Source organism: Anopheles darlingi, chromosome 3 (assembly GCF_943734745.1).
Source record: "Anopheles darlingi chromosome 3, idAnoDarlMG_H_01, whole genome shotgun sequence".
Classification (NCBI taxonomy): Eukaryota; Metazoa; Arthropoda; class Insecta; order Diptera; family Culicidae; genus Anopheles; species Anopheles darlingi.
Window position 1 is genome coordinate 36,680,460 of NC_064875.1, and position 25,479 is coordinate 36,705,938.

The 25,479-nt window shown below is 34.9% G+C and overlaps 2 protein-coding genes across 2 annotated transcripts in view; one reads left to right on the top strand and one right to left on the bottom strand.

The window, feature by feature from the left end:
- The first annotated feature begins 3,437 nt into the window (after nucleotides 1-3,437).
- LOC125957091 (dendritic arbor reduction protein 1-like) lies at nucleotides 3,438-21,349 on the top strand. The gene is made up of 7 exons (XM_049689517.1): nucleotides 3,438-3,494; nucleotides 3,666-3,998; nucleotides 12,789-12,972; nucleotides 13,143-13,966; nucleotides 14,051-14,489; nucleotides 15,736-15,795; nucleotides 19,677-21,349. Exons 2-7 carry the CDS (start codon nucleotides 3,945-3,947, stop codon nucleotides 19,865-19,867), a joined length of 1,752 nt encoding a protein of 583 aa, XP_049545474.1. The 5' UTR covers nucleotides 3,438-3,494; nucleotides 3,666-3,944; the 3' UTR covers nucleotides 19,868-21,349.
- Nucleotides 21,350-23,128: 1,779 nt separating this feature from the next.
- LOC125956471 (laminin subunit alpha) overlaps nucleotides 23,129-25,479 on the bottom strand; it is a 15,336-nt gene continuing 12,985 nt past the window's right edge. Inside the window, exons 10-12 of the mRNA XM_049688374.1 lie at nucleotides 24,317-25,479; nucleotides 23,703-24,233; nucleotides 23,129-23,636 (exon numbers count right to left, since the gene is read on the bottom strand). The exon at nucleotides 24,317-25,479 is cut by the window's right edge and continues 7,587 nt beyond it. Of these exons, the coding sequence (XP_049544331.1) occupies nucleotides 23,505-23,636; nucleotides 23,703-24,233; nucleotides 24,317-25,479 (1,826 nt within the window). The 3' untranslated portion in view covers nucleotides 23,129-23,504. The remainder of the gene's footprint in view (nucleotides 23,637-23,702; nucleotides 24,234-24,316) is intronic.

Here is a 25,479-nt window from a genome sequence, read left to right on the forward strand (position 1 = left end):
AGAGTAGAAATCATCATTTACATTTACACTTAAAGTTACTTATAGCTTGTGTATTTCTTCCCCCAAGCTACCGTGGAACTCTTCTGACTCTGTTTGTATGATGATCCCTTGAAAATTGCGCCCTTGTTGATTTTTCCATTGTTGTTCCATTCCTCGCACCTATCACGATGGAGGCGTACTAACGCGCTATCATTTCTTTATTGAAAGACGCCACTTTGACAAGGGTTTATGGAGACATTTTCCTGAAAGTCCTGCCCCGTGTGATGGGGTCTTAAACCATTCATGCGGTTTAAGACCCTAGCCATGTATGGGGATTTTTTAAACATGTGTTTGTAGTGATTTCTGGGTGGATTGGGGCTCAAACTTTCACAGTTTTGAGTGGTTCCGCATTCAGGAAAAAATACGACTCCCATCATCCACAGTTAATCGCGGAACGCATCTCTGCTGCCTGTATGGCATGATTTCTGAACCCCTTCGCGTTCGTGAGAGACCCGTGCTGGGTTTCATGAATTGGGAGGTAAGTGAATTTAACAACCATTTCGTCCTTAGACAACAGGTAAAGAGATCGAAGGCCTAAAGAGATACATCCATCAGCAAGCCAAGGCCAGAGACTGGAAAACCATCTGATTTGAAAAAGACCTCTTTGAGGTAGCCCTGCGTCTCGGAGACAGCGGAAAGTGCCCTAGTGCGGATGGGCTGTCCGCCATGACCAACGCGTGTGACGCCATTATTCCGAAGAGCAACGGCGCGTCAACGACCATGCGTCGGGAACCCTGGTGGTCTACGTATTTTCACACACTTCGTCGGAACTGCCGCCAAACATGCCAGAGATTCTAGCGAAGCAGAGTAGAGAGAGATTTGGGCAGTTGAAAAAGCGGATTGTAGAATGACAAATAAAATAACACTTGAAAGCCACATTACCGCAAATAGAAAGGAATCGGCATCAGCTGTTGCGATATATAGCTTGCTGAGTCGACCCCCTAATCCTTTTGACCAACCTGCATGATTCGGAATCGGAAAATGTACAGTTTAGTTGAAAACTGAATTTTTGATCACTTAAATAGCTTAGAGACTTAGATCACATACACCTGAATCCGGTTGCTTAACTTATGTCCAACACTGTATGTTTGACTAGAGCCAGGCGAACTCTGTTTGACCCTTGGAGTTTGTTATAATGATTTTCTTTTCGGATTTTAAAAAACCTTTACAATTAAAAAAAAGTAGAAGAAAGTTCGCCGCGTCAGTGGTGAATCCGATGAATGAATGAATGAACTAATCAATTACAGAAGAGAAGATCAAATCAAAATTCATTTGCCATGCACCTTTATTCTTGGGAAATACGAAGTATGTCGTAATTACTACTATGAATACTATAGATATTTATTAGTATCGAATAAATAACGTTCAGCTTTCTATGCCGAGAATATGCTGAAATCAGCTTTTATTTTTTTTAAATAAGTCATACAAAAATGTTTTTTTCATTTCTACACACAACTCAGCCCCCCCCCCCCCCCCCCTCCAACAGGAAGCCCTATTATCTAATAAATGAGGCCAATAATAATTGAATTATGCCGCAAAGTTCCTATAAAACTGATTAATTTCAAAAAGGCTGCATCAACATCTTCGGCAAATGATCTTAAATTCTCAATTTTCAAACAATCGCATTACAAATGAGCTACCAAAAGGAGGAATTTCTTTTTGCATCATCCATAGGAGGTTTTCATTTGGTAAAACTTGTATATATTTATTTGATAAACTGTATATAGTATAGTCTGTATAACTTCTATAAAACAATCATCAAAAGATATAAACAGTTTGTTCCAGAAATTTTTCAAGGATAAAAATATAAAATCAATAATAAATTTGAATAAACAAGTTTTTTCATGGGGTAGTCGGTCCTATCGTTAAGTTTAAGATTTTTAAGCAAATATAAACTTTTCTTTTTAACGTATATAACAACGAGCAAGCCGTATGTTTAAATGAATGTTATGAACGGTAAATAAGTGAAAATTTTAAAGGTAAAGAAGTGAAAACCAGTGCTTTTTTCGCACACAGGCACATAGGAAAGATGGAAAAATAATCTTGAGCCCACCTGCTGCACAAAGTTCCAACCAAACCACGAAGAACCCCCTTTTTCTTCGTGGTTTGGTTGGAACTTTGTGCAGCAGGTGGGCTCAAGATTATTTTTCCATCTTTCAGGATGCACTTCTAGGCTTCAAGAATAATAATTGCTTTCATCAATATCTAATCGTTCTTCGTCAAAACCCGTGCCAAAAAGTAAACATACCAACGATATAAGTGTTTTTCTACTTGAAAAAGAAAATTATCAAAAATCAAGAAGCTTGAATTAAAATCAGAAAATGGATTTTTTGGCCATATCTACTCACAGTATAACATAAAATCCGTTGCAAAACATCTTGTGAGTTCGAATTTATAAATGGGCTGTTGGTGGAAAGCACGCGACTAAGCGAAGCGATTTTAGTAGTTCAGGAAAAAATATGGAAGTTAGTGCTTCTAAAAATTAACCAAAATTGATAAACAGCATGCCAAACAGCGTTTTACGAATAAGAAACCATGAAGATAAGATATCGTATAGTTATTTTCGGGATTTGAATGATTTGGTTACTTCTGTTACACTGATGAAATAAAGAAATCGAGGCGGTCTTATACTAACTGGACACTTACTTTTGTTAATACACGACCAAACAGTTATCAGTGATTTTATCCATCCCTATTAGTGTTTGATAACTTATTTTTAAAGTAGAAAATAGTAATTAAAAGACTCGAAAGAGTAATTAAAAGTAATTTAAACTCAAAAAGGAAATTTTCTGGAACAAACTAATGATGATCTTGAGGTAACTGGACAGAGTGTATCGTTGTAAGAACAATTACTCGACTATTTATGATATAGCATTTTTGTAGAGGGTATTTTTGGGAAAAGTAAAAAGGAAAATTAAGTAGAGTACAAACTGAAGTTAATGACAATACAATTTTTAACAAAACTGCCTACTAGTCAATTTTTGGACCTAGGTTGATAATTCTAGGATAATTAGCATGATATGACCAAAATAACTCACAATGATCGAAATTATAGTTCATTGTATATTGTTTGTGAAAAGTTTTGAGGTCATATCATAATAGCCAAATAGGGTCTCGAAATAAAATTTGATTCTCAAAATCCATGTAAGGAAGCTTCATGATCCGAATATTAAACGAGGTCAAATGATTCAGGTGATCGAACAGACAAACGTAAAAATTTCTAAGTTCTCCTTCCCCAATTTTTAGAAAAAAACATTGAAAACTATCTGCGGCTAAAAGAGTGCCTATCACTGTATAACCACGCGAAGGGTCCAACGGGTTACCTGGCGCACCTTCGATTTCAAACATGCTGGATCGCTTGAAAAGTGTGGTTGAATTTTCAAATCGTTCCGATCGAGAAAAAAAACTATCTCGAGCGGACCGTGAACCTCAAATATATCTCCGTCCTTTAAAAGGTGGTTCTCTAATTAAGTAGTGTTGGACTGATTGATTTGTCGACGAGATAGTGCGGAAGTGAATAACGATTTAAAGGCTACTAAAAGCGCGCTGTTCTCAAACAATATCTTAATAATATTTCCTTGAGATATTTCTCCTGAAATTGTTGAATTAAATTTTACTTAGTCTAGAATTCTTAGGATTCTACTAATCGTTTTTTCTAAGTAATGAAAACAAAAACAATGTGAATGTGTAAAAAGTGGAAATCGTTCATTTGACAACATATAAAAGTGATAACAAGGAAAAAGTGAAAAATTTTGAAAAGAAATGAATATCGAGTAGAATTTACAAATTGTCCTCTACTATTTTGAAATGCCAATCACAATGTAAACGAAACAAGTTATCGCCTGAGTTATAGTACAAACATTGATTATCGTTGATAAGCTTAACAAGTTTCGTTTTGTTGTTTTATGGATACAGCGGGTGATCAAATTGTTCCATCCTCAATTTTTCGGGTAATGCAGGTGAGTACATTGTATAGTAGAAAAGCATAAAAACATATTGTCTATAATATCTCGTTATTTAAAAAGAAGGCTTTAGAAATAAAGGTTTATGATAAGATCGGGACAGAACGGAAATGAATGTTGATCCATTATGGAAACTATCCATTGCACGTTCCCATAAATCAACTAATAACAAATGATACTTTCGAAACATCGCCAAAACCAGAATGCACAATCAACATGCTAGTTTTAGAAATTTTGACACCTTTTTGAAAGATGAGGGCAATATATTCCCAAGTTAGGTGGAAAACAAAAAGCCAATGATGTGAGCACGAGCTTTAAATAATCCTTTGAGAAGAATTTGCGTTTTTGTATGATCCATTCAAGCGCAGCAGGCATTACTCATTATCGATGGGAAGTAGAAATGATAAAAACAAATCAATAACAAGAGATTTTTGTTGGCGTTAATTGATGGACGAATTATGCGAATTACTTAAAAACTAACGTCTATCGATCAAGCAAATCGATTACTGCAATGATAATGATAGCCTCGTTTACTAACATCGATCAACAGTTACTCGTATCAACACGTTCCCGGTGGTCAATGTATTTTAATGATTATTGAAAATGATGTAAAAAGCTACGTGGTTCTATCAAGCCACGCCACTGACCTAGGTAAATTACAGAATACGAAAGTTTTAAAATATACAACAGCTGCATTGTATTCCCGAATTAAAATGGTGTCTTGTTACATTCGTCTATGATATTCAGGTGATACGAAAGAATGTTGCAACGCAAAGCAATGTACTAGCCTAGCTACCTTCAAATGTCAATTTCGATATGCGATTCCTTTGCAATTTACACACGAAGCCCATTCCAGGTGAGACTGATCTTTTATGCTCTTCCATCGCTACATAGCACATGTTATGTAACCACTGCCATCACGATGCACTTCATTTCAACAGTAAAGAAATCCAACAACGATGTTGAGTTAAATGTCACTATATCGACAAACAGCAACCTCGATGATCATTATTTCGTTAAGAATGTGTTGCGTCCTATGAAAGCTATATATATATATATATATATATATATATATATATATATATATATATATATATATATATATATATATATATATATATATATATATATTTATATATAATCATTATTCGTTCCATTCAGCAGAACAATAATGTAAATATGCTTCTTGTTTTCTTGAATACATTTACATTCAATTGTTTCCACGTGTAAAATTATACAGGATTTATGTTGCTGATGATTAAGATACAAATAATTAATGTTATAATGTTGGTTATAATGAAATGATTCATCCAACAATCAATTATGGCATAATAATAATAATAATAAAAATGAGTGAGACTATAAGATAAGCAACAGCGTTAAACAACCAATAACGAAAAACCAACGAATTTATTATACATGACTGTAAAGAGCATCAGAATACCTTTAAGTCTTTGGAATGTAGTGAACTCTAGCAATGATTTTTATTCTTTTTTATTCGACAAGTATTCTTATTGTTCAGTATCCACCGATGAAATCATTTCATGTAGGAGCTTAATCAATCTCATACATTAACTCTTAAGACATTTCTATTGGACCTACTGTTACGCTATTATTGATAGTAAAAATGTGTGTCCATGTTCTATATATGAGCTCATAGAAATCGCAGTACGATTAGGTTTTGCATTATTAAAATTCGATGAAATGCACATCGCATCGCAAATTAATAGCAATCACAGAAAGTCCTGCTAAATTTTTCTTGTAATACGATTGACGCTCCATGGTATTGACAGAATATTAGAGTGTTGCAAATTCTTTGTAGTTTAAACAATAGTTTAGCGAACACTGTTCCACGTTAGCACAAGGTACATGTATAAATATTAAATTAATCGGGATTTAAGCCATATTGGAAGTAGAAAACATGTTTTGCCAACAAATGCTTACCCAAGATATCGTTAGTACTTTTCATTAACTTGTGCAGTTATCAATTCGTTCGATTCTTAACTTCACATGCAAATGCGAAGAGAGAAATTAACGGAAATGCTTATCCAGCCATAGTTCAAATGCTCAACGAGCATGAAAACGGTAAATTAAATATACCAGGAAATATGCATTTCCGTGTCACAGGGGACAAACGACCGAGATCATTGAAGCGTATTATTGGAATAATAGCTACCTTTTGTTACGTGAGATAAAATTTATTCAACACAAGCAATGCATGGCACTGTTAGTTCAAAGATATGCGTTTGTCTAACGCCATTATATATACAACCCCATAATATGATGAACAATGAATATTTTCCAATTTCCGAATGGAGTTTCGAGCTTCATCAAAACGAAACTTTTTTCGTCTTACGTACGTATTAGCTTTTTTGAATCCATAACCGTTTTAAGAAAATAGTTTCTCCGACTAAATGTTTATTATTGCCTGTTATGATTTTGAAAATAAATGTTATTTGCACTTGAGTTTCAATTTGGAAAGTATCATGATGTGTTGTGTTTTACGTATTGTAATAGTATATTTTACAATCTTTCGAAAGAGCAAGAGAGAAGAGAGACTAGCGCTCTTATTTGATACCTGTACTCTTATCCATTCAGCAGAACAACAATGTAACTATCTGGCATTACTTTCTTTGATTTAATTTCTACATTACAGCTTATTATAAAAAAAGTATACCGTATTTTTCACCATATACTGAACATTGCAGCAACTCTAGTGCAAAGTTTATCGGATGTTTCCTTTTCTTGGCAGCTAGCAAACATTTGTCATAGATATTTTTTTTAATACCATGATTTAATGTGCAAATTAGTTCTATTAGTCTGCAAATAGTTTTTGTAGGTTGTTATGTAGTCCGAAATCTATCAGAAAAAGTGACACTATTTCGTATTAAGTTGTGATATTCAACGTATTTTTACAAACGCAAATATACGATATAAGAATTTCAGTTTTTTATATTTCGTTTAGGCTAAGGCTACTTGCCATACTCTTACATTAGTCTTTTTTATTATGGTTGGTATTACGCTATTGTTTCTATCAACGGTAATTTTATAGCCAAGAACTAAAGTATCTAATGAGCTTCAGCATCGTTTATTTTACTCATGCGCAGAAGAATGCGCTGGTAATGTCAATCCCACAACATTTCGTATTGTGTACATGGGTGTTATACGGTTCATTGCAGACAAAATTTCGATGTTTAGGAAAAGCATTCTTCGTTTTTTAGCTGATCAATTGCCGCTAATACCACAAGGTTGTCAACGAGAGAACGTTATTGTTCCCGCCCTGATAGTAGAGAAAAGCAAAGCGATGCAACCCATGTTTCAGATTCATGTACGGTAGTATTCATTTTCCACGGACACAATTTCAACCAATCGGAAAAGCGGATACTTTTTCCTCCAATCGGGAGGAAGCCATTTTGACTGGAAAATAAATTTCCCTTTACACATAAGCGTGTCCGTAATAGTAGTAGTGCATGGATTCTATTAAACACATCATATACTCACCGTAGCGTAGCTTTTCCTTCAACCAATTGAGATCGCTGAGATTTTAAGCTACACTATATGTAATTGAAGATGTATGCGGATAGTTTTCTCAGAATGATATTGTACAACTGAGTGTATAAATTTACAAAGTTGCAGCTAAGACTTTCACGGTCCTTCATTGAGGTCCCAAACATAACTGTACCTTCATTTTTGTTAGATAAATCTTAGACTATTTATATTTTCAGTTATAATCATAGACTATTTATATTTTCCAGAAGCTTGAGTGTAGTGAGTTGTAATTATTTGGACATTATAGATTTAAATGTGCACATTCAGTTACTGACGAACACCAAAGTTACCATATCTCTACTGAGCAGTCTAACTAATATTTTATTGAACAATATTAAAAACGATAATGTGGCTTTGTAATTTGACATTTTTGCACTAATGCAATCCAAATAATGTGACGTGTGTAAATAATTAAATAAGAAGAATTATGGCTGCTCAATATCATTGATTTAATGGATGAATTGTTGATGTTCATGCGTTACGTAAATATCTTTACGCAACAATAAATAAGAATTTGGAAAAAAATGATTTGGATTGGTTAATATATTTTCCATTCATAAATTGAACAGTATAATTACCTTAAAAGCCCAAACAATACAATTGCCTTAAAACTCAAAGCCCCTCCTCCTCCTCCCCCCCCCCCGCCCCCCCACAGGTTATTTCGGGTCAAAGAAAGGCTTATTTTTGACGATTTTTAGTAAAGAAACCATTCAACTTAATTTAATCAAATTAATGTCATATTAAACTAAAACTTCTCAAGAATATTTGGTTCTATTTTGGGGAAGATTTATTTATAAATCCGTTCATGAAATCCAATTTAGAAAGCCAAGTCTGCAAAAATACATTTTGCGGTACCCATCGTAGCCGCCTGCTGGGTCATCAGAAATATTCAAATAAATATTTTTTTGATAGATTATAAGTTTATCCAGGTAGCCCCGTCGAGTTTTTGTTAAATTTCCTATTTTTCGATTTTTGACAAAATTTTAAAGTTGAAAAAGTGGTGCTTTTGTCGATATTGCCTCAAAAAACAACACTTTACAAAATTAAAATAATTTTGCAAAAAAAATATCAACAATTTTTACAAAATCTCGACGGAGCTACCTGGTAAATAGTATAAAGATGATGTGTTCAAAATTTCATATCGATCGGTTCAGTAGTTTTTATGCTACGATGGGCACCGACATTGAAAACTTAGGTTTTGGGAAACGCGATTCAAAGTTGCGAGATGCTTTGAGCCTTGTATGAAAGGCGGATTTAAAAAAATTCATATCATTATCAGTTTTGCATATCTTTATCAGTGTATCAGATCAATCGAATGATCTCAAAATTTTACACAGTACTCTTGAAAGGATAAGGATTCATAAAAAATGTAAAAAGTAAATGCGAAGAAATAAAATAAAATACCGAAGCCCCCACTTAAGCTAGTGCAAATTAGAGTAATGATTTATTGTATAAAAAGCCGGATTACATGGATTACATACTATAAATAAAGTTTGTTTTATTGCTTAGAAAATATAGAACAAAAATGCTTTTATTGCCAAAAAAATCTTAATCTTCTATTTCATTGATTATGAATTCATAATCTTTACGCCTACATAATTTACACCTTTCAAAAGCAGGGTTACTCTATCCAATTTACAGATCATAATTTCGAGAACCGCTCAAAATGATGCGTCACCTTTTACATTTATTGGTAACACTCGATTCAAAAGAAACATAGTGACCGGAAAGAGGGTCACCAGAATGTGCAATCATTCAACTTCGACCCTGTTGATTCATTAGATTCTAAGGTGTTACGTTACCATCAGCAAATGGTACTAATTCAAACGGAGAGGGTACATTTGAAATACATACAAATGTTTTCACTTTTGGTTCGACTATCCCGAGGCCCCCCTGGTACTAATAGGCTATGAAAGAAAAATTATACGCACATAAGTCACGATATGCTCATCCCTTCCGTTTTGTCAGCCCCAGTTTAGACACTTCTTCGACCCTTACTAGTTTGGGGTTAACATGCTGATCAGAATTCGTAAGGGTGAGGGTTTTTTTTTATATACTCTCGTTAATGGCACGTCTACCTGTGGCTAATGGATTGGATTAATCTAGGAATTTTAGCTACATTACACTATAGCATGCAAACACTCGTGATGATTAGTGCGGTTGGTAAGGTTTAAACAATCACCAAAATACTACTGAAATAATTATTTAATATGTCACTTTGCGACAACAATTAAGGGCATATAACAGAATAAAGTTCGGCAAATAAGTAAATTGATCTAAATCTAATTATATATATATATATATATATATATATATATATATATATATATATATATATATATATATATATATATATATATATATATATATATATATATATATATATATATATATATATATATATTTATTTATTTATTTATTTATTTGTTTATTTATTTATTTATATATATATATATAAAGAGAGAGAGACTGCCAAAAGCAATGTAATACAAAACAATGATGTTTATAAGTAAGCACAGTTAAAGTTTAAATGATCTAATATCTATTTTGCATCTGAATGTTTATTTTGCATGCTGGTAGAAAGTAAGAGTGAATTCTTTCCTATAATTGATGCAATATTAATTCATTTTTCGCTTCCTGAATGTTTCTCTGTATTTCTCCTACTATGTTATAAGGGAACTTTGATTGCGTGATCAGACCTATGTACATGCTTTAATCTTGTTCCACAAAAGTTGAAAGGTGCAATGCATTGTGCTTACGCGCTCAGTGATTTCTGTCTTAGTCTGTAAAAGACTCTTCTTGTTAACTACGAGCCACTTGTTGCATGGTATGTTTGCGTCGCCCTCTTTACAATGGTAATAACTAAGTGGAGAATCACTGTTTCTGAATGTTGTCTTCTTTCGGTCTCTTTCGAAGTTGGAAAGTACATAATATATACTATAAACTTAATATAATTTATTAACGATTTACAGTTACTGATTAAGTTGATTTGATGATCGAGATAAGATGAACAAATTTGTATTTTTGTACTTCCACGGAATTGCAGCTATGCTAATTTGTTAAACGAGGAAAAAAAAGCTATGCTGCCATTGAATTAATTAATTTCTCTAAATATAATGCCAAATCTAAACTCACGCAAAACGCAATTACCTCTTAACGAATATGAATTATATCTAGAACATGAACAGTTTAATATGAACAGTTTAATACGATTTATCATCCTTTTTTAACTCATAGGATTAAACAAAAGTCTCGCCGTAATGGAACACTATGAATTAATGAAAATTAAAATTAATTGCATTTAAAATAATTTAATAAATAAATTATAAGCTATTTTCCCAATTGTTTCGATAAGCACTCAATTACAATATCATATTGTGCAGTGTTCAAGAATGTCATGCAACTTAGAACGAAATATCAAAGTCGTGACCAACTTCATGTGTACGGCATAGACTAAATCGGCTAAGCGAACGATTGGTGGTAATACCATAAAAAAGCCTTATGGATTGGAACATAGTTATTTATTTTACTTGCCAAACTCTTTAAAGAGGAGTTAGTCTATCATTTTCCTTGGTATAAAATTTTTAATCCCTATACCTAATAAACATACATCAACATCAATTACAATACGAGCACAATACAATTTTGATATTTTAGCAATAATCTTTGCACCGATTATTGGACGGCTTGTTCCAAACCGCCGCATTGAGTTGCAAAAGATACCTTGTCTATATTCACGAAGGCACATTGCTTATCTATCTGTTGTGAAACTACATCTGATATACCTCTGACTGAAAGGTTCAGCCAAGACTTATTGACATTAACTCACCTTCTTACAACATAACAGGTATTTGAATGCAATACAACAAATGTTGCCACAGTATCAAAAAGCAAATAATGTTCACATAATATTCCTTGGTGATGGTTTGCAACCAATCTGTTTCCATCGACCCGGGTATTGGTTCCACATAAAGATACCGGCCCTGATTTATAAGCTTTCTACATCCTCCCTGTGACTTATGACTAAAAGGCACACCAGTTTATCTAATAGACTGGTATGTCACGGTTCTTTGGCTCACAAGTTCCATTCATTCACTTTAACCTTCAGTGGAAACATCCAACTTAGGTATCGTTCCCGGTTTCATGACCATCTATCAGAGCAAACAAACTTTATCGAAAAGCAAACAAATGCGCAAAACGAAACACCTCAAGACCGCCAAAGCCAAAGGATCTGTTTCTCCACAATTGCGAAACTGCAAATCTAATAACAAGAAATACCTGCACATTCATCGTTTAATAAAATGTTTGTTTGCTATCATTTACTTGAAGGTTTAATAAAAACACGGTTTAGCTTAAGATATTGTTATTTAAAATTGTCATAAGATTCAAACATTTATTTAGATTTAAAATGTTTAAAAGAAAAAATTAGCAACAGACCTTCAGCTGAAATTCTTCTCAGTTCACATGCTCAAGCCGTACGCACACCTTACTACATATAAACAGGCACACACATAAGTAAAACGAGTGTTACGAACGCGTTTAGTTAGGTGACCCATTCACTTTTGGTTCTTGTCTCCTGCTTACAACCCTAGAACACAGTCAAAATAATATTATTCAATTGAAATTGATTCATGTGACATGAAGTAATCCGTCAGCGATTTAATTTCGAAAAAAATATTAATAATGTAAAAAAAAATGTTTGTCATTTATTCTACTCTTTCTCCTAGTTGGTCACCAACTATGGTGTGCAAATTGTACAAAATGACTTCTTTTAATTATATGAAAGAGATCGCATATGTGATAAGTTTAATGTTACCTTTAAGGCCATTCTATAGCTAATTCAGGTCGAAAAGGTCCATTTTTAAGACGAGATTACAGACATTATATTATATTTATATGTCATGATAAAATACAACTTTTGGTTTTAGTTGTTTGGTTGTAGAACTTTCATAATACGTTGGTTTTGGGAAACGTGTTTCAAAGCTTCGATTTGTACTGAGTAATTGCACTTTGCTTCGCCGGTTTATCGATCAACTTTATCTTTGCCAATTTTGCTCTGATTGATTTGCTCTGATTCATCAAAACTGTTTCTTCAATCTACTTGTAAGTTTCTTCATTCACACATTGAATAATTACTTAAAATTTAAATAAAACATCGTTGCCCTTTATGAAACAGAATTGTCAGTTTAAGAGATATAAAATTTTAGAGGTTTATTTAAAGTTTTTCAACTCCGTCAGTCCACAGAATTCGACTTTCGGAATGAATTGATGGAGCGCTTACAAAAATTGGAAGTAGATGCCAAATTAGACGTTGTACATTCGAACCAATACCGTCCAGTCTCGAAATCACCATTGGAGTCGTCTGGATTATTAAGCTACACAAACTATAACTTTGAGCAGAATGGAAAAAATGTATTTTTTGGTAAGTAATAGCAACCATTGGTTGTATCATTGGTTGATAAACAAATAGGATTAGGTTAGATTTTTAAGTTTAGCTAGAATTTGTTTGGAAATAAATAAATTTAAAAATAAATATATATTTATTCTTCTAAACAATTTCATCAATCAATTTCACTCCGTTATTCAAAACAGAACATGAAAAACGAAATGTGCTTTGCCCGGAGGCAGAGGACTCTTACTTGCGACCGCCGCTATGGGAGGATATCACCAGCTCGATACAGAATATAGATCCGGAAAATGCCATTATGTTGGGAACAACGAATGGTGTTTCACAAGTCAAAATGGAGGCGATTGAAGATTCCTTCCTAGAGCCCTTATCCTCGCCATTGCTCAGTCCGTTGGAGATCAAAACAGAAAAAAATCATCTACTAATACAATCGCGTAAATATGATCATAACGTTAACCAACATCATAATGCCAGCATGAACCAAAATCATTCACAAATTGATACTAGCTGCAGCAATGTTACCAGAAACAACCCCGAAAGCAGTTTTTTTTTCGTACACAGTAGCGCAAGCTACAATCTTAATCCATTGGAATCGTCAGACAAGGACGCAGCTCATGGCGAACGTCATTCAAATATAAGTGACTTTGTCTTCGAGATGAACGGTAGTGTTCGAAGTTCGACACTTCTAAATTCTAGTGCTTCTAACACCCAACCGGAACATTCAATTCAACAACAACATCCATCGCAGCAACACCATGAAGAGCAACAACTATACAATCAGACACAGAACATGCATATAAATCACAACAATAATTATTACTGCTGGCAGCAAATGCATCAGTCTACACGCAATTCAATCTTGAATCCCACTGCGTGCCAGTTGTCTCATTCTAAGTATGTATCATCGCAGTGTTCGACCGTAGGCGCAGCATCAATATCAAGGTTGATGTATGTCCCACCACTTACACCACCAAATTCTGATCCCGGTAGCCCCGGTAACAACTTACAGGTATGTCTCACTTTTAAAACATTCGACAACTCATTTCGATTTGGATAATATTTTCTTCAATCTCCCTCCTGTTTCACTCATAAGCAACAAATTCGACGAACCCCACCTCCACCGTATAACATACAACAACAGCATCATCAGGCGCCGGGACATTTAAGCATTCTCCCACATCATTCGCAAAATAACATATCAGGCACGCGATCCGACGACAATGCACCGATCCAACCACAGAAGGGCAATCAACATTTGTTAGATCATCCAGACACTTGCCAAAATCCTCTTAATCCCGTTGGAGCACAAACAGAATATGTTGGATCTCACGCTGAAAGTGCGACAAGCAAAGTAAGCTTGCCGAATACAAATGAAACATGTCGCGGCTCTAGTTCCAAACGACAATCTTCGGTTCACAGCATAAATAATGTGCTAACTAACGCCAGCCTGGTGAAACAAATTGTCGGACGGTACAATAGGCGTAATAATCCTGAGCTAGAAAAACGGAGAGTACATCACTGCGATTTCATCGGTAAGATTGTTGTGGAAGTATTTAAATTAATAATATAAAATATTTAAAATAATTTAAATCACATATTATTACGATAAGTGATAAATTTTCACATTTCACACATTTTTCCCGTTTGGTTGACAAATATAAGCATATTGGCCAAAATGTTTAACGCAATTTAATGCGCTCACATTTATCTTTTGTATCAACCGCACCAAACTGCTCTGAATCGTTATGTTGGTTCCCAAAAACCGATGTCGACGTTGGTTCCCAAACGACGATGTTTTTCATTGGTAATATAAAATGATTTTTGAGTTGATATTGATATTTCGATCTATTTGGTACGAAATCATTTTTAAATTCCCTCTCAACCAAAATTGCTGCTAACTGACAATATCATGTTAGCCAAATTGGAATGAATTGCAATAAGCAGCATGTTACATTCAATAATGACCCTTTTTATCGCCATGTAACTATCTCTTACATTGTTTTTCAAGCATGGATTTATAACATTAGCAACATAAACTAGGAGCAAGCGTATATTCGTACGTTTTAATTCAAGACCATTACATTACCAGTACACTGTATACTTTAAATCTCTCATCTAATTCAAAGAGAGAATTACGCCTAGAATCAAGTAATATAACTTTGAGATTAATTTTTTTTATCACAAACTCATCTAAACCGTTATTTTATATTAAGGGAGTGATGCACATACTCCGAATGGATTTTTAAAGTTTCTTATTTTTGAAGCTTCTTCTATAGATTTGAAAGATCGCTTAAACAGGATAGCTAAACAGTCGAGTTGTCTACATGTTTCTTATTTTCGTGTGCTGTATTGTTGAGTATGGTGCCGTGATCAGTTATTTAGATCCACGCAAGGGTTACACTCAGATTGAAAATGAAAGTAAACCATACTCACCTTTCTATTAAATCGAGTGACCTTAATTACATACCGGCATAAGTACTCAACACAAGTGAAACGTTACACATCCAATTTACTACATTATCACAGCAATACTCACATTTTTGACATCTCAAACAGCCTAGGGTTACCGTTGGAGCTGTCAATGAAAAGATTGTAGAGCATTGTTAAGCCATCAGACATCAAAGTTTACGGCAATAGTACTAAGCTACCTGATACTTAATCACTTAATCGCTTGAAGTGTACTCGTTCGATAGCAAGACTTTCAGCGACGGAACATCTATCTCCATAAGCTTTAAATTTATGCATTTCATCAAAATGCACTTTCTTTATTTCTTACAGGTTGCATTAAGGTATATACAAAGAGTTCCCATTTGAAGGCACACCAAAGAATCCATACCGGTAAGTATTCTCTTTATTTCAGAATTGTTTATATAGTACAAACGTATGCGATTTGCATATAGACACTTTTGCTTTTGTAATCTTTGGTTTTTTGATATCATTTTTATTTATTGTGATAATTCGCGTTTGATAATGCGGATGAAAGGAAAAAGCTAGTAGGAGCAAACCGACAGTAATAAACAACCCTGATTGGCATATGCGTTTAATTCCTTTCAAAATGATAAACATGCATGCATTTGAGTTTCTACCATTTCGAGAATTCGAGCCTTTTGCAATCGGTATCGATGGAGTCATTTCAATAAAATGTTTAGGATTGGCTATCAAGTGAAAGTCACTACCAATTGTTGAGATATTCTTTGCCTCAAAACCTGTTTTGTTTGGCTGAACGTTTGTTTAATAAACACGATGAGAGTTATATTATTTACAGCCTAGCGCTAACTTTTGACTCCTTAAAGAGTTTTATTTGTTTTCAATAATCCAGATCATCATTACAACATTTAAAAAATGGTGGAAAACCATATAATCAGGTTTGTAGCCAGCTACCCTTTGGTCATCTTTCTTAGGTTTTCATTGCTATTTTGTTTATCAAATCAACTGTTACATCGGAAAATACAAAATAGAAACAATTATTTGTCTAAATAAAACATGAACCATGAAGTTAAAATAAGAAATTAAATCGAAAAAAGGAAAAGCCATAAACACAGATCACCTTCGGGAAGTTATGGAAACGATAAACAAAATGAACGAAATTCCGCTAGAAGAAGAACTGCAGAAGTGACTAAAGCCTGCTTCAGTTAGAATGTGGTCGCACGAAATAAGTCATTTTACGAGGGTGAATCAAGTATAAACGAGACATTATTTTTAGCAATTTTATTCCACGCAAAAACGGTATTTTTTTATTTTTCTACATAATCTCCTGATTCCGAAACACATTTTTCCCAGCGTTGATGTTGTTTGCAGCTAATTGCGCAAATAAGGTTTTATCCTCAGCATCAGCGTTGAATCTTTTGTCTCCCAAAATGTCCTTTAGAGAGCTAAACACATGAAAGTCACAGGGTGACATGTCAGGGCTGTAAGGAAGGTCTTCCAATTTTTCCAACCTCAGTTGCTCCATTTTTTTTCCTAATAATGGCTGCAAGTGTTTGTGGGCGAGCATTGTCATGAAGAGAACTACTTCTCCTATCAATATGTCCCAAATTTAGAGGCGATATGCAAGTCGGATGTCACTTAAAACATTAGAAGAATTGGTCGCATTAATTGTCCTGTAGTGATACGACGTCTGTCATTCTCAGTAATCCGTCTAAAGGATTTAATGTTATGCGTTTTTAGGCTGTTGCGAGATCTGCGGTTAGGGCTCTCATTTTCAACACGATTACGACCCAAAAAGATTTTTTTAAGCAATGCAACCACTCTGGCCCGCGACAGTGTCTCTTCCCGGAAGTATACAATTGATCTCCTCAAGATTTCGATCAGTTTTACGCCTTCTACGGCGAGAAACTTGATATATGTTGCGCAAATAACGAAGGTACCTCATGTAGCAAATTATCACTGTGGACACTGAGAGTGCCAATGAGACGATCCAGGGCGCTTTTTATATTCCTGACAAACCAACCCAACAATTAAAAAAGCGAACGTTCTATCTTCATTTTTGTGACCGTAGGATGAAAAGTCTCGTTTATATTTGATTCACCCCCGGTATATTACCCATAGTTTTATGCACAGTACTACACAACCCTTTTTAACACGAATTCAAAACTTTTCATTAAAAACCATCAAACTATAATGGCGTCCATCGTGAGTACTTTGTCCAAATCAAGTTAAGATATTCCTGGTAAGCTGACAAGAGTAGCTGTAAATCACATGCAAATGGTTGTAACCATACAAATCATTCAGAGATTACTTATTAGCTTTAAAAAATACTATATTTTGCCATTATCTTATTTAAACTACTAATGTTAAGGCAAATGAGCCGGTCGCCCTAATGGGTCAATCAACTTTGAATTAATTCATCAATAAGTAGAGTAAAGTGATGCAAGAGTGCGCCCTCATTGTTAGGGCAAAAGCAGGCGGTAGTGGGTAGAAATGATTGTAATACATTTTCTTCGAATTATCTGTCGCAAAATGGTAATCTAATGGTATGGAGTAAAACATAAACTACCATTTAACAGATATTCCTCAAGTTATGGTACCCACCCAAACCGAAACCTGCTACTGAGCATCCAGCTCCAGTACCTATAAAAAGATCTTATAGAAAAAAAATTGTAAAAATGGTAATTTGGTTACGCTAAAATAATAAAAATAAGTGTTTTTCAAAGACAAACCAGTTTTTATACAAATTTACATATACAATAGAAAATCCACAGAAAAGAACGATGCGCACTCTTGTCCCAGTGGTGGGGAAGAGGCTCGCGACAGTGTCTCTTCCCGGTAGTAGGCAGTCGATCTTGTAAAAATTTCGATCGGTTTTACGCCGTTCGGTTTAATAGATAGCGCAAATGACGAAGGTACCTCATGCTCTGAAATTGTTAACTTGGACACTGAGGGAGTTAAGAAGGTGATCCAGCGTGCTTTTCCTCATAACAAAAAAAAAACGGAAACGTTCTATCATCATTTTTGTAACCGTAGGACGAAAAGTCTCGTTTATATTTAATTCACCCTCGTATATATATATAAAAGAAAGTATTGCCATTCCGTTTTTCGCTTATAACTCAGGAACGGCTCAATCGATTGACACTGCTTGACGATGATATTTAACTTCTCATAAATATGAATTCAAGATATAATTGATTTGGTTTTGAAAGAAAACTACATATTCTATGAATTAAAAATAAATCAAAATCAGTGGATTAGTGGAAATGGAATTGCACATAATATTCTTCTTCTCTCGGTTTACCATTCAGTACTATGAAAAATGATCAAAAAATGTATGCCCTCTGTAGACCATGTAATTGAAATACATTCATTTGACCGACAGATGTTTTTGAAATTTATTAGACGAAAATAATCAGAACTAGAAAGTATGGTTAGAACCAACAAGAATCCAGGTGACAAGCAAGAATCGTAAAGTATATTTGCAGATTTAATGATACCAAAGATTCATGTGATATGTTTCAAGCAATGCTTCACAAAGATGAATGATAAATAAAATAAAAATAAATTCAGGGGAGAGCAAGAGCTCGTTTCTAGATTTTCTTCAATCATAATAAAACAATTTTATTCTGTTCTGAATGGTATCATCTATTAGCAGAGCGAAGTCTGTCAAGGCTCCCGCTAATTCTTATAGAATTACCGATTATTGTAAATCATAACAGTGTTTTTCGCTTGGTGTGATCAAATATTCCTTTATATTAAATCCCAATGATATTAAAAATGCTTTCGGTTGCCAGCAGGGAAGGCTAACTTTTATACTTACGCTTTAACAATAAATGTTGACTTATTTCTTTATGAATATTATCAAACCATTACCTTCTGTAACATAGCCACCATTCTTAAAGGAATTGAAGACACGATTGATAATTAAGGTAAAAAAACAAAATTGAAGATTTTTTTCAACACACTGATTGTTGAACATATATTGATTTATGACTACATATTTTCTACCATAGGTCTTCAGTTGTCATCAATTCAGTTGTATCATATAATTGTATATTTAAAATTATTATAGTCAAATTAATGTCAATTAAAGTAATAACTAATTAGGTTAGTTTTGCAAACATAGTAATACATTTGAGTAGGCTCACATATCTATAAATAATATTAGGCAGAAGAAATTTTTCAGTTTTACCTATCGTTTTACTAAACAAATGCCTGTTTATCATATTAAATTGTTTAGCTGATTTGTATGTAATTGAAATATGATCATGTTCTATTCTCTTTCTTAGGTGAAAAGCCATACTCCTGCCAGTGGCCGGATTGTGAGTGGCGTTTTGCGAGGTCCGACGAACTTACTCGACACTATCGCAAACATACCGGAGCCAAACCGTTTAAGTGTATCGTTTGTGATCGCAGCTTTGCACGTAGTGATCACTTAGCACTTCATATGAAGCGCCACCTACCAAAAACTAAACACTAAAAGTGTATGTTATGGATACGTTTAAATTATTGTAAAGTGTACACGATCATACTATGCATCCTACGGAAGTAGCAGTGGCCAAGAAATGCCTATACAAATGCTTATACAGCTTTGTTGTTATGATAACATAATTGAGTGCCTTACTGAATAACCACAAAAATAGTTTTTTAGTTTGTAAAAGATTTTACGTGTCTCTATCTAACTAATAAGATATAGGTTGATACCATTTTTCAAAAAAAAATATCGGCAACATCCCCTTTTTCATGATTTCTTCCACCCTGCGTATTAGTATTTTTTGAGTAAATATTTTCATTGTAATGATTCTCTAACCAACGTTTTGCTTGTCTAACTGTACTTCTTGTAATTACTTCGGCAAAAGTTTATATGCATGACGAAGTGTCAAGGCTAGAGTTTCACTGATCCCATAAAAACCAAACGGGGATTTCTACGCCCACGCCAGAAAATAAGGTGTCTGTAAACACCACATGACTCAAGAGGAAGCTTTATCTATATCTGAAAATCAACGAAACCGACTTGTATGTAATCTTCAATGTTTATTTAACCAACGTTGACAGTACATTGACAGTAACAATCCATCCGAAGTACATCCAAAAATGCAGAGTAGAAGGAAAGTCAACAATGGAAGTATTAATAAAGTCCTAACTGAATTTTTAAACATCGGCAGGAACATACAGTCTGGTCAACTTTATACAAATGATAGAAAATGTTCATTGCCCATCGTGAATGATCTTTATAAAAAAGGAAATCAGTTTTTCTAAACTGCTAATTGTTTTTATAAACATGGTAGAACTTGGTGACCTTATTATGATGAGCAAATGTACTACGTTTAAAGTTCGAACATTTCTTTTATTGGTTGACCCTTTTGTGGAAATTAATTCCTTTTTAAATGATAACGCTTTCGGTACAGACATTCATGTATTATCAATTATATTTGCTTAACATATTTAAAAAAACGTACCACCTGCGGTGAAACATAACTAGGATAGTACATGTGAATTTTCTTAAATAATTTATTACTTACTCTAAGTCCTCCAGTACGGAGCCTTAGGCAGGTTTCCATTGTCGTAATCAATACTGGAATATTTCCATGTTATTTTGTTAATTGTAATTAGTACTGAAAACGTCTTGTGTTCTTCAGAGTTAGATTTTCACTAATAAGTTTACAAGAACAAACAACCCGACACAATTTGATCTCAAATTAGCTATTCTTGAATAATTTGGGATACCATGTTCACTTCATTACTTATAACTTTCAAGAACCTAGCAAATAAATGGCAAATCTAAATATCACAAATATAGATTCTTCAGAACTTGTATATCACGAAAAGTGTGTTTATTTATCACTCCTGGAGCGAAAAAAAGGGCTTGGAATAGTATTATTTTTCTTTCTACTACTATTAAGCGACCACTTAATGTTTAAGGGTTATCTTAATGATCAATATGACTACACTTTTCAATAACACACATAACAACGAAAATTTTAAGTGTGTGTAGAAACACTCATATTCTAATAAAAAATATAGCAAATACTAATAAAATTGAATTTTACAAAAGCGAAATGTGCAAGAGGTAAACTAACACAACTCAACAGAGTAAAAGTAAAAAATAAAACAAAAATGCAGATCACAATTACAATATGACGCAAAACTGCAACGTCGTTCAACGCGTGTAATTCTGCGTTGTATCGGCTTCTCCATCATTCCTCTTCACATACTAGGCCAAATAACTTTCTGAAAACCCTCCCTGACGATTGAGACCGCGGATAACAGAGGTTCGACTCTTCCAGATAATTTTTCATTTTTAAAGGCTACTACTACTATACCATATAGAGAGACTACTATACTACTGTGTCCAAAAAGTAAGGTGACACGGTGTCCAAATTGGCCGCGTAAAGGGATATCTTTAATTTTGTGTTTTTTGTAGGTTATCAGCACTGTTTTTGACCACCATGACAAGTTTTACGTCAAAATATTCACTAGTATTTGAGATACGTATTATTTTGTGAACTACTAAAAGTGAACTCTTCGTTTTTTGCCATGTTGACTGTTTTGAAGCAAAGAATTTGCGTTAAAAATCTCTTTTCTGCCGCGGATACACCAATGCAAATGGTACAGAAATGCTTTGGTGACGATACTATATAAAAAAAGATTTACAGGTGGTGCAAAGACCTCCAGGAGGCTCGGGAACGTTTTGAAGAGGAAGAATGCCCTGGACGACCACCAACGCCAATCGATGCAACTCACGTCCAAAAAATCAATGATTTGGTGTTGGAAAACCGTCGATAAACAACAAGAGACTTTGCTGATGATATTGGCATATCAAACATATCCGCTAATTACATTTGGATGGATGTTTTTCATCTCAAGCGCGTCAGAGTTCGATCACGATAATGCACCCTGCGTTGGTTTTTTGCGACTTTTTCGTCAAAAAACTCCACTCGTATCGTTCCACTACCACCATATGCGCCTAATTTGTTTACACGTGGCTTCCGGCTATTCGACAAGCCTAAAAATTCCCAATCTTTATACGTCTTGCTTGATCGTGAAGATCAGATCAGTGTTGAAACATCTCTACAGGATATTCTCTGGCAGTTCCAAGCTATCTTATCGGCGTATGAACCATACCATGCCTGAGACGCTTGACCAATCTCTTAATCTTTCAACGGCTCCATTTTGGGATACCCTTCGCGAAAACTTAAAACATCCTCTCATCAGATCATTCGATTAATCCAACCCTGCGCCCAATTCAGGACTCCAACCCAATAGTCCTGAACCCTGCGAATATATTTTCGTTTCTTTTGTTATGATTCAGATTCCCCTTCCAGCTACGCTGGTTAGACAATGAAATTCACAAAACCCGAACACTGTACAGGTGGGAATGGTAACATCAATGGTTGTTTCAAGAATGACTGTAATATCTTGTTTAGGTAGATCAAACGTCGAAGCACTGTAGCAAAACAATAGACATCAGAATCGAAGGAGAACAGCAAAGACAAAGATGCTGATCAATGCCGAAGAACACCGGCGACACAGAACATACACAGCACATTCTATGTACGTATTCCACATTCAGCATTTCATGAAGGTGGTTTACGGCGATGACAGATGAAGCCTATTCGAGTTTAGGGCTGAAAAAATAATGCTGACCCTATTTATATTTAATGTTTGCTTGGCTAGGTCATTAGAACTACTCTAAGAAATGGTGTCATCGATAGAACAAAAACATCGAAATAGAATACTATTGCATGTTGATTATGTCATTTATTAAAAGAAAGTAATTTTGCAACGGTTGTTATATGATAGTAAATCTTTTCTGAATTCTCTGTAATTGCGCAAATAATGAAATATTATAGCAGTTTTAGTTGAACTTAAATCAAAACATTTAATATAGGCGAAAGACTATTCGCGGTAGGTTATTATTGAAAGTAAGTTAAGGATGTTTAGATAGGGTTTAGTAACTTTATTGACTGAAGATCAGCTTCAATAGAACAATCCGACCCAATACTATACCAAACAAATACAAATTTGGCGGTACAGTTTCATAGTACAGATCATTAATGCAATAATTACGACTAAGGTTTTCATGCACTTTCGAATCGTGATCGTCAAGTGACTGCTTAGATCGTTGGGCAAACACCAGTCTGAACATTACCAACGATCATCTTTGGCGTAATTTGTTCTACCGAGTCACGAACCTTCACGTTTCGAATACATCCTTGGAAGGGAGCACGAGCAACAAATCCTCTTATCTAAAATGAAAACAAGGTATATATTAATTTATAATGTAATTACTCTTCACCATTAATGTAACATACTCTCTGAAGATGAGGATGACCTCCAAGAAATAGCGGACGTGTCGTGTCGGTCGAAGGGTTGCGTGCATCGCCAATCGCAGGATTTGAACTTACGTCGTTTACCTTTATTGTGATGACATACTGTGACTTAATGGCGGACACGGTACGCCATTGTCCATCACAAAGGTTCTCTTCCGGAAGCGGTATGTAAGTGGCCGTGAAAGGATCGTCACCATTGTTTACTGTCAATCTTATCGTACCGTTGATCATCTCTAGTACAAAATAAGCCTTACGACCGTGTACAGACATTAACAGCCCACTAAGGGCGCGTGGACGAATATCCATGCTGACAGTAAGTTCGTTCCCAACCTTAAATTTGTCATAAAGTTTCACGAAACCTCCTCCATCACCAAAGAACGTTCCCGTTTCTATCATTGTAGAACATGGGATAGTACGTGTTATGTTCGATGGGGTTTCTAGCGGGCGACCATTGCTCTGTATGCCATGAACACATCCAACAAACTGATTACGTTCCAACACATTCTTATCAATCTATTTAAAGCAAAAGAATAAAATAAAAATAATCGCATAAGAATGTTACGAAAAAGAAAAATTGAAAGAAAGATTTAACTCACCTTGAGATTTAATGCGACCTCTTCGTAATTGTCGCTGCTAACACCTCCAACATATATTGGGGCTTGAATTGCCATGGTTCGAGTATTACCAGTAGATTCGGCTGAAGATTCATCCTCACCATCCACTATCAACTTTCCTTTGCTATTTTGCCGCATAAAATGTACAGTGTGCCATTCGTTATCGTTGTAGCTCCGTTCAGACGACATATTAGCGGAACCAGAACCGCAGTTGAAAGTGTGGTACACTTTACCATTATGCAAATGTACAGCAATGAAGTCAGTATGACGCGTATCTGCGGCATAGAACAGCACACCTTCTGGCATTTCCGTCTTGAAGCTTAGTGAGTAATCGTAATGCCGTTTATTTTTTAATGGCACCTCATTGAACTCAATATGGCTGAACAGCCCAGTGCCAAAACGATATCCAGAATCAAAATCAACATCTTGTTCAGGTGTCACAGGAAGCTTACAGACCGGTTCAGTTTCATCAGGTGCGACTCGTGATCGCGATGTCGGAACGGTGGATGTGGTCGTTGGATCTGTTGAAGCAGATATGGTTGAAATTTCGCTTGACAATGGGTCTTGTGAAACTTCTGACCGAGCAATGCTTTTAGGTTTCTCTGGTTCAGGTGCCTTTGGAGGTAGAGGTTTGATTTCTTCCGGCAAGGATTTTGGCACCCCGCTGTTTAGGAATAACTCTTTGGGACAATCATCTAATACAGTCGATTTTTTGTCAGACACAGCAGCAAAGTTTACGATCTGTCCATTTACGGTAACATCTTTAATACAACCTATGAAATTGGCATTAGATGCAATAGCGTTGCTAGGGCTAACGTAATTTTTTGGGAATCCTCCAAAGTAAATGTCTCCATTTTCGATGTACAGTGATTCCGGTCGATAGGAGCTGTATAAAGGATCGCGGTCGTCGATTATTAGAGTCAAATGAGTTTTATCGTGTGCGGCAGTCACAGCATGCCATTCACCGTCGTTATAGGTACGATAGTCCGGTGTAAACTCGGTACCAGAGCTAGTTAAAACCAGAAGACCATTACTCATGGCTAATCCGAAGGTACCACTCTGATCGTAATTGCTGGTATAGAACAATAAACCCTCTTTTCGGGAAGTTCGGAACTTTAGGTTCACCTGCAAACCATTAACAGATG

Coding starts and splice junctions, on each gene's coding strand:
- LOC125957091 (XM_049689517.1), top strand. CDS start 3,945: ATGGATACAGCGGGTGATCAAATTGTTCCATCCTCAATTTTTCGGGTA. Junction 3,999..12,788: donor CAATTTTTCGGGTAATGCAG/GTGAGTACATTG, acceptor CAACTCCGTCAG/TCCACAGAATTCGACTTTCG. Junction 12,973..13,142: donor TGGAAAAAATGTATTTTTTG/GTAAGTAATAGC, acceptor TATTCAAAACAG/AACATGAAAAACGAAATGTG.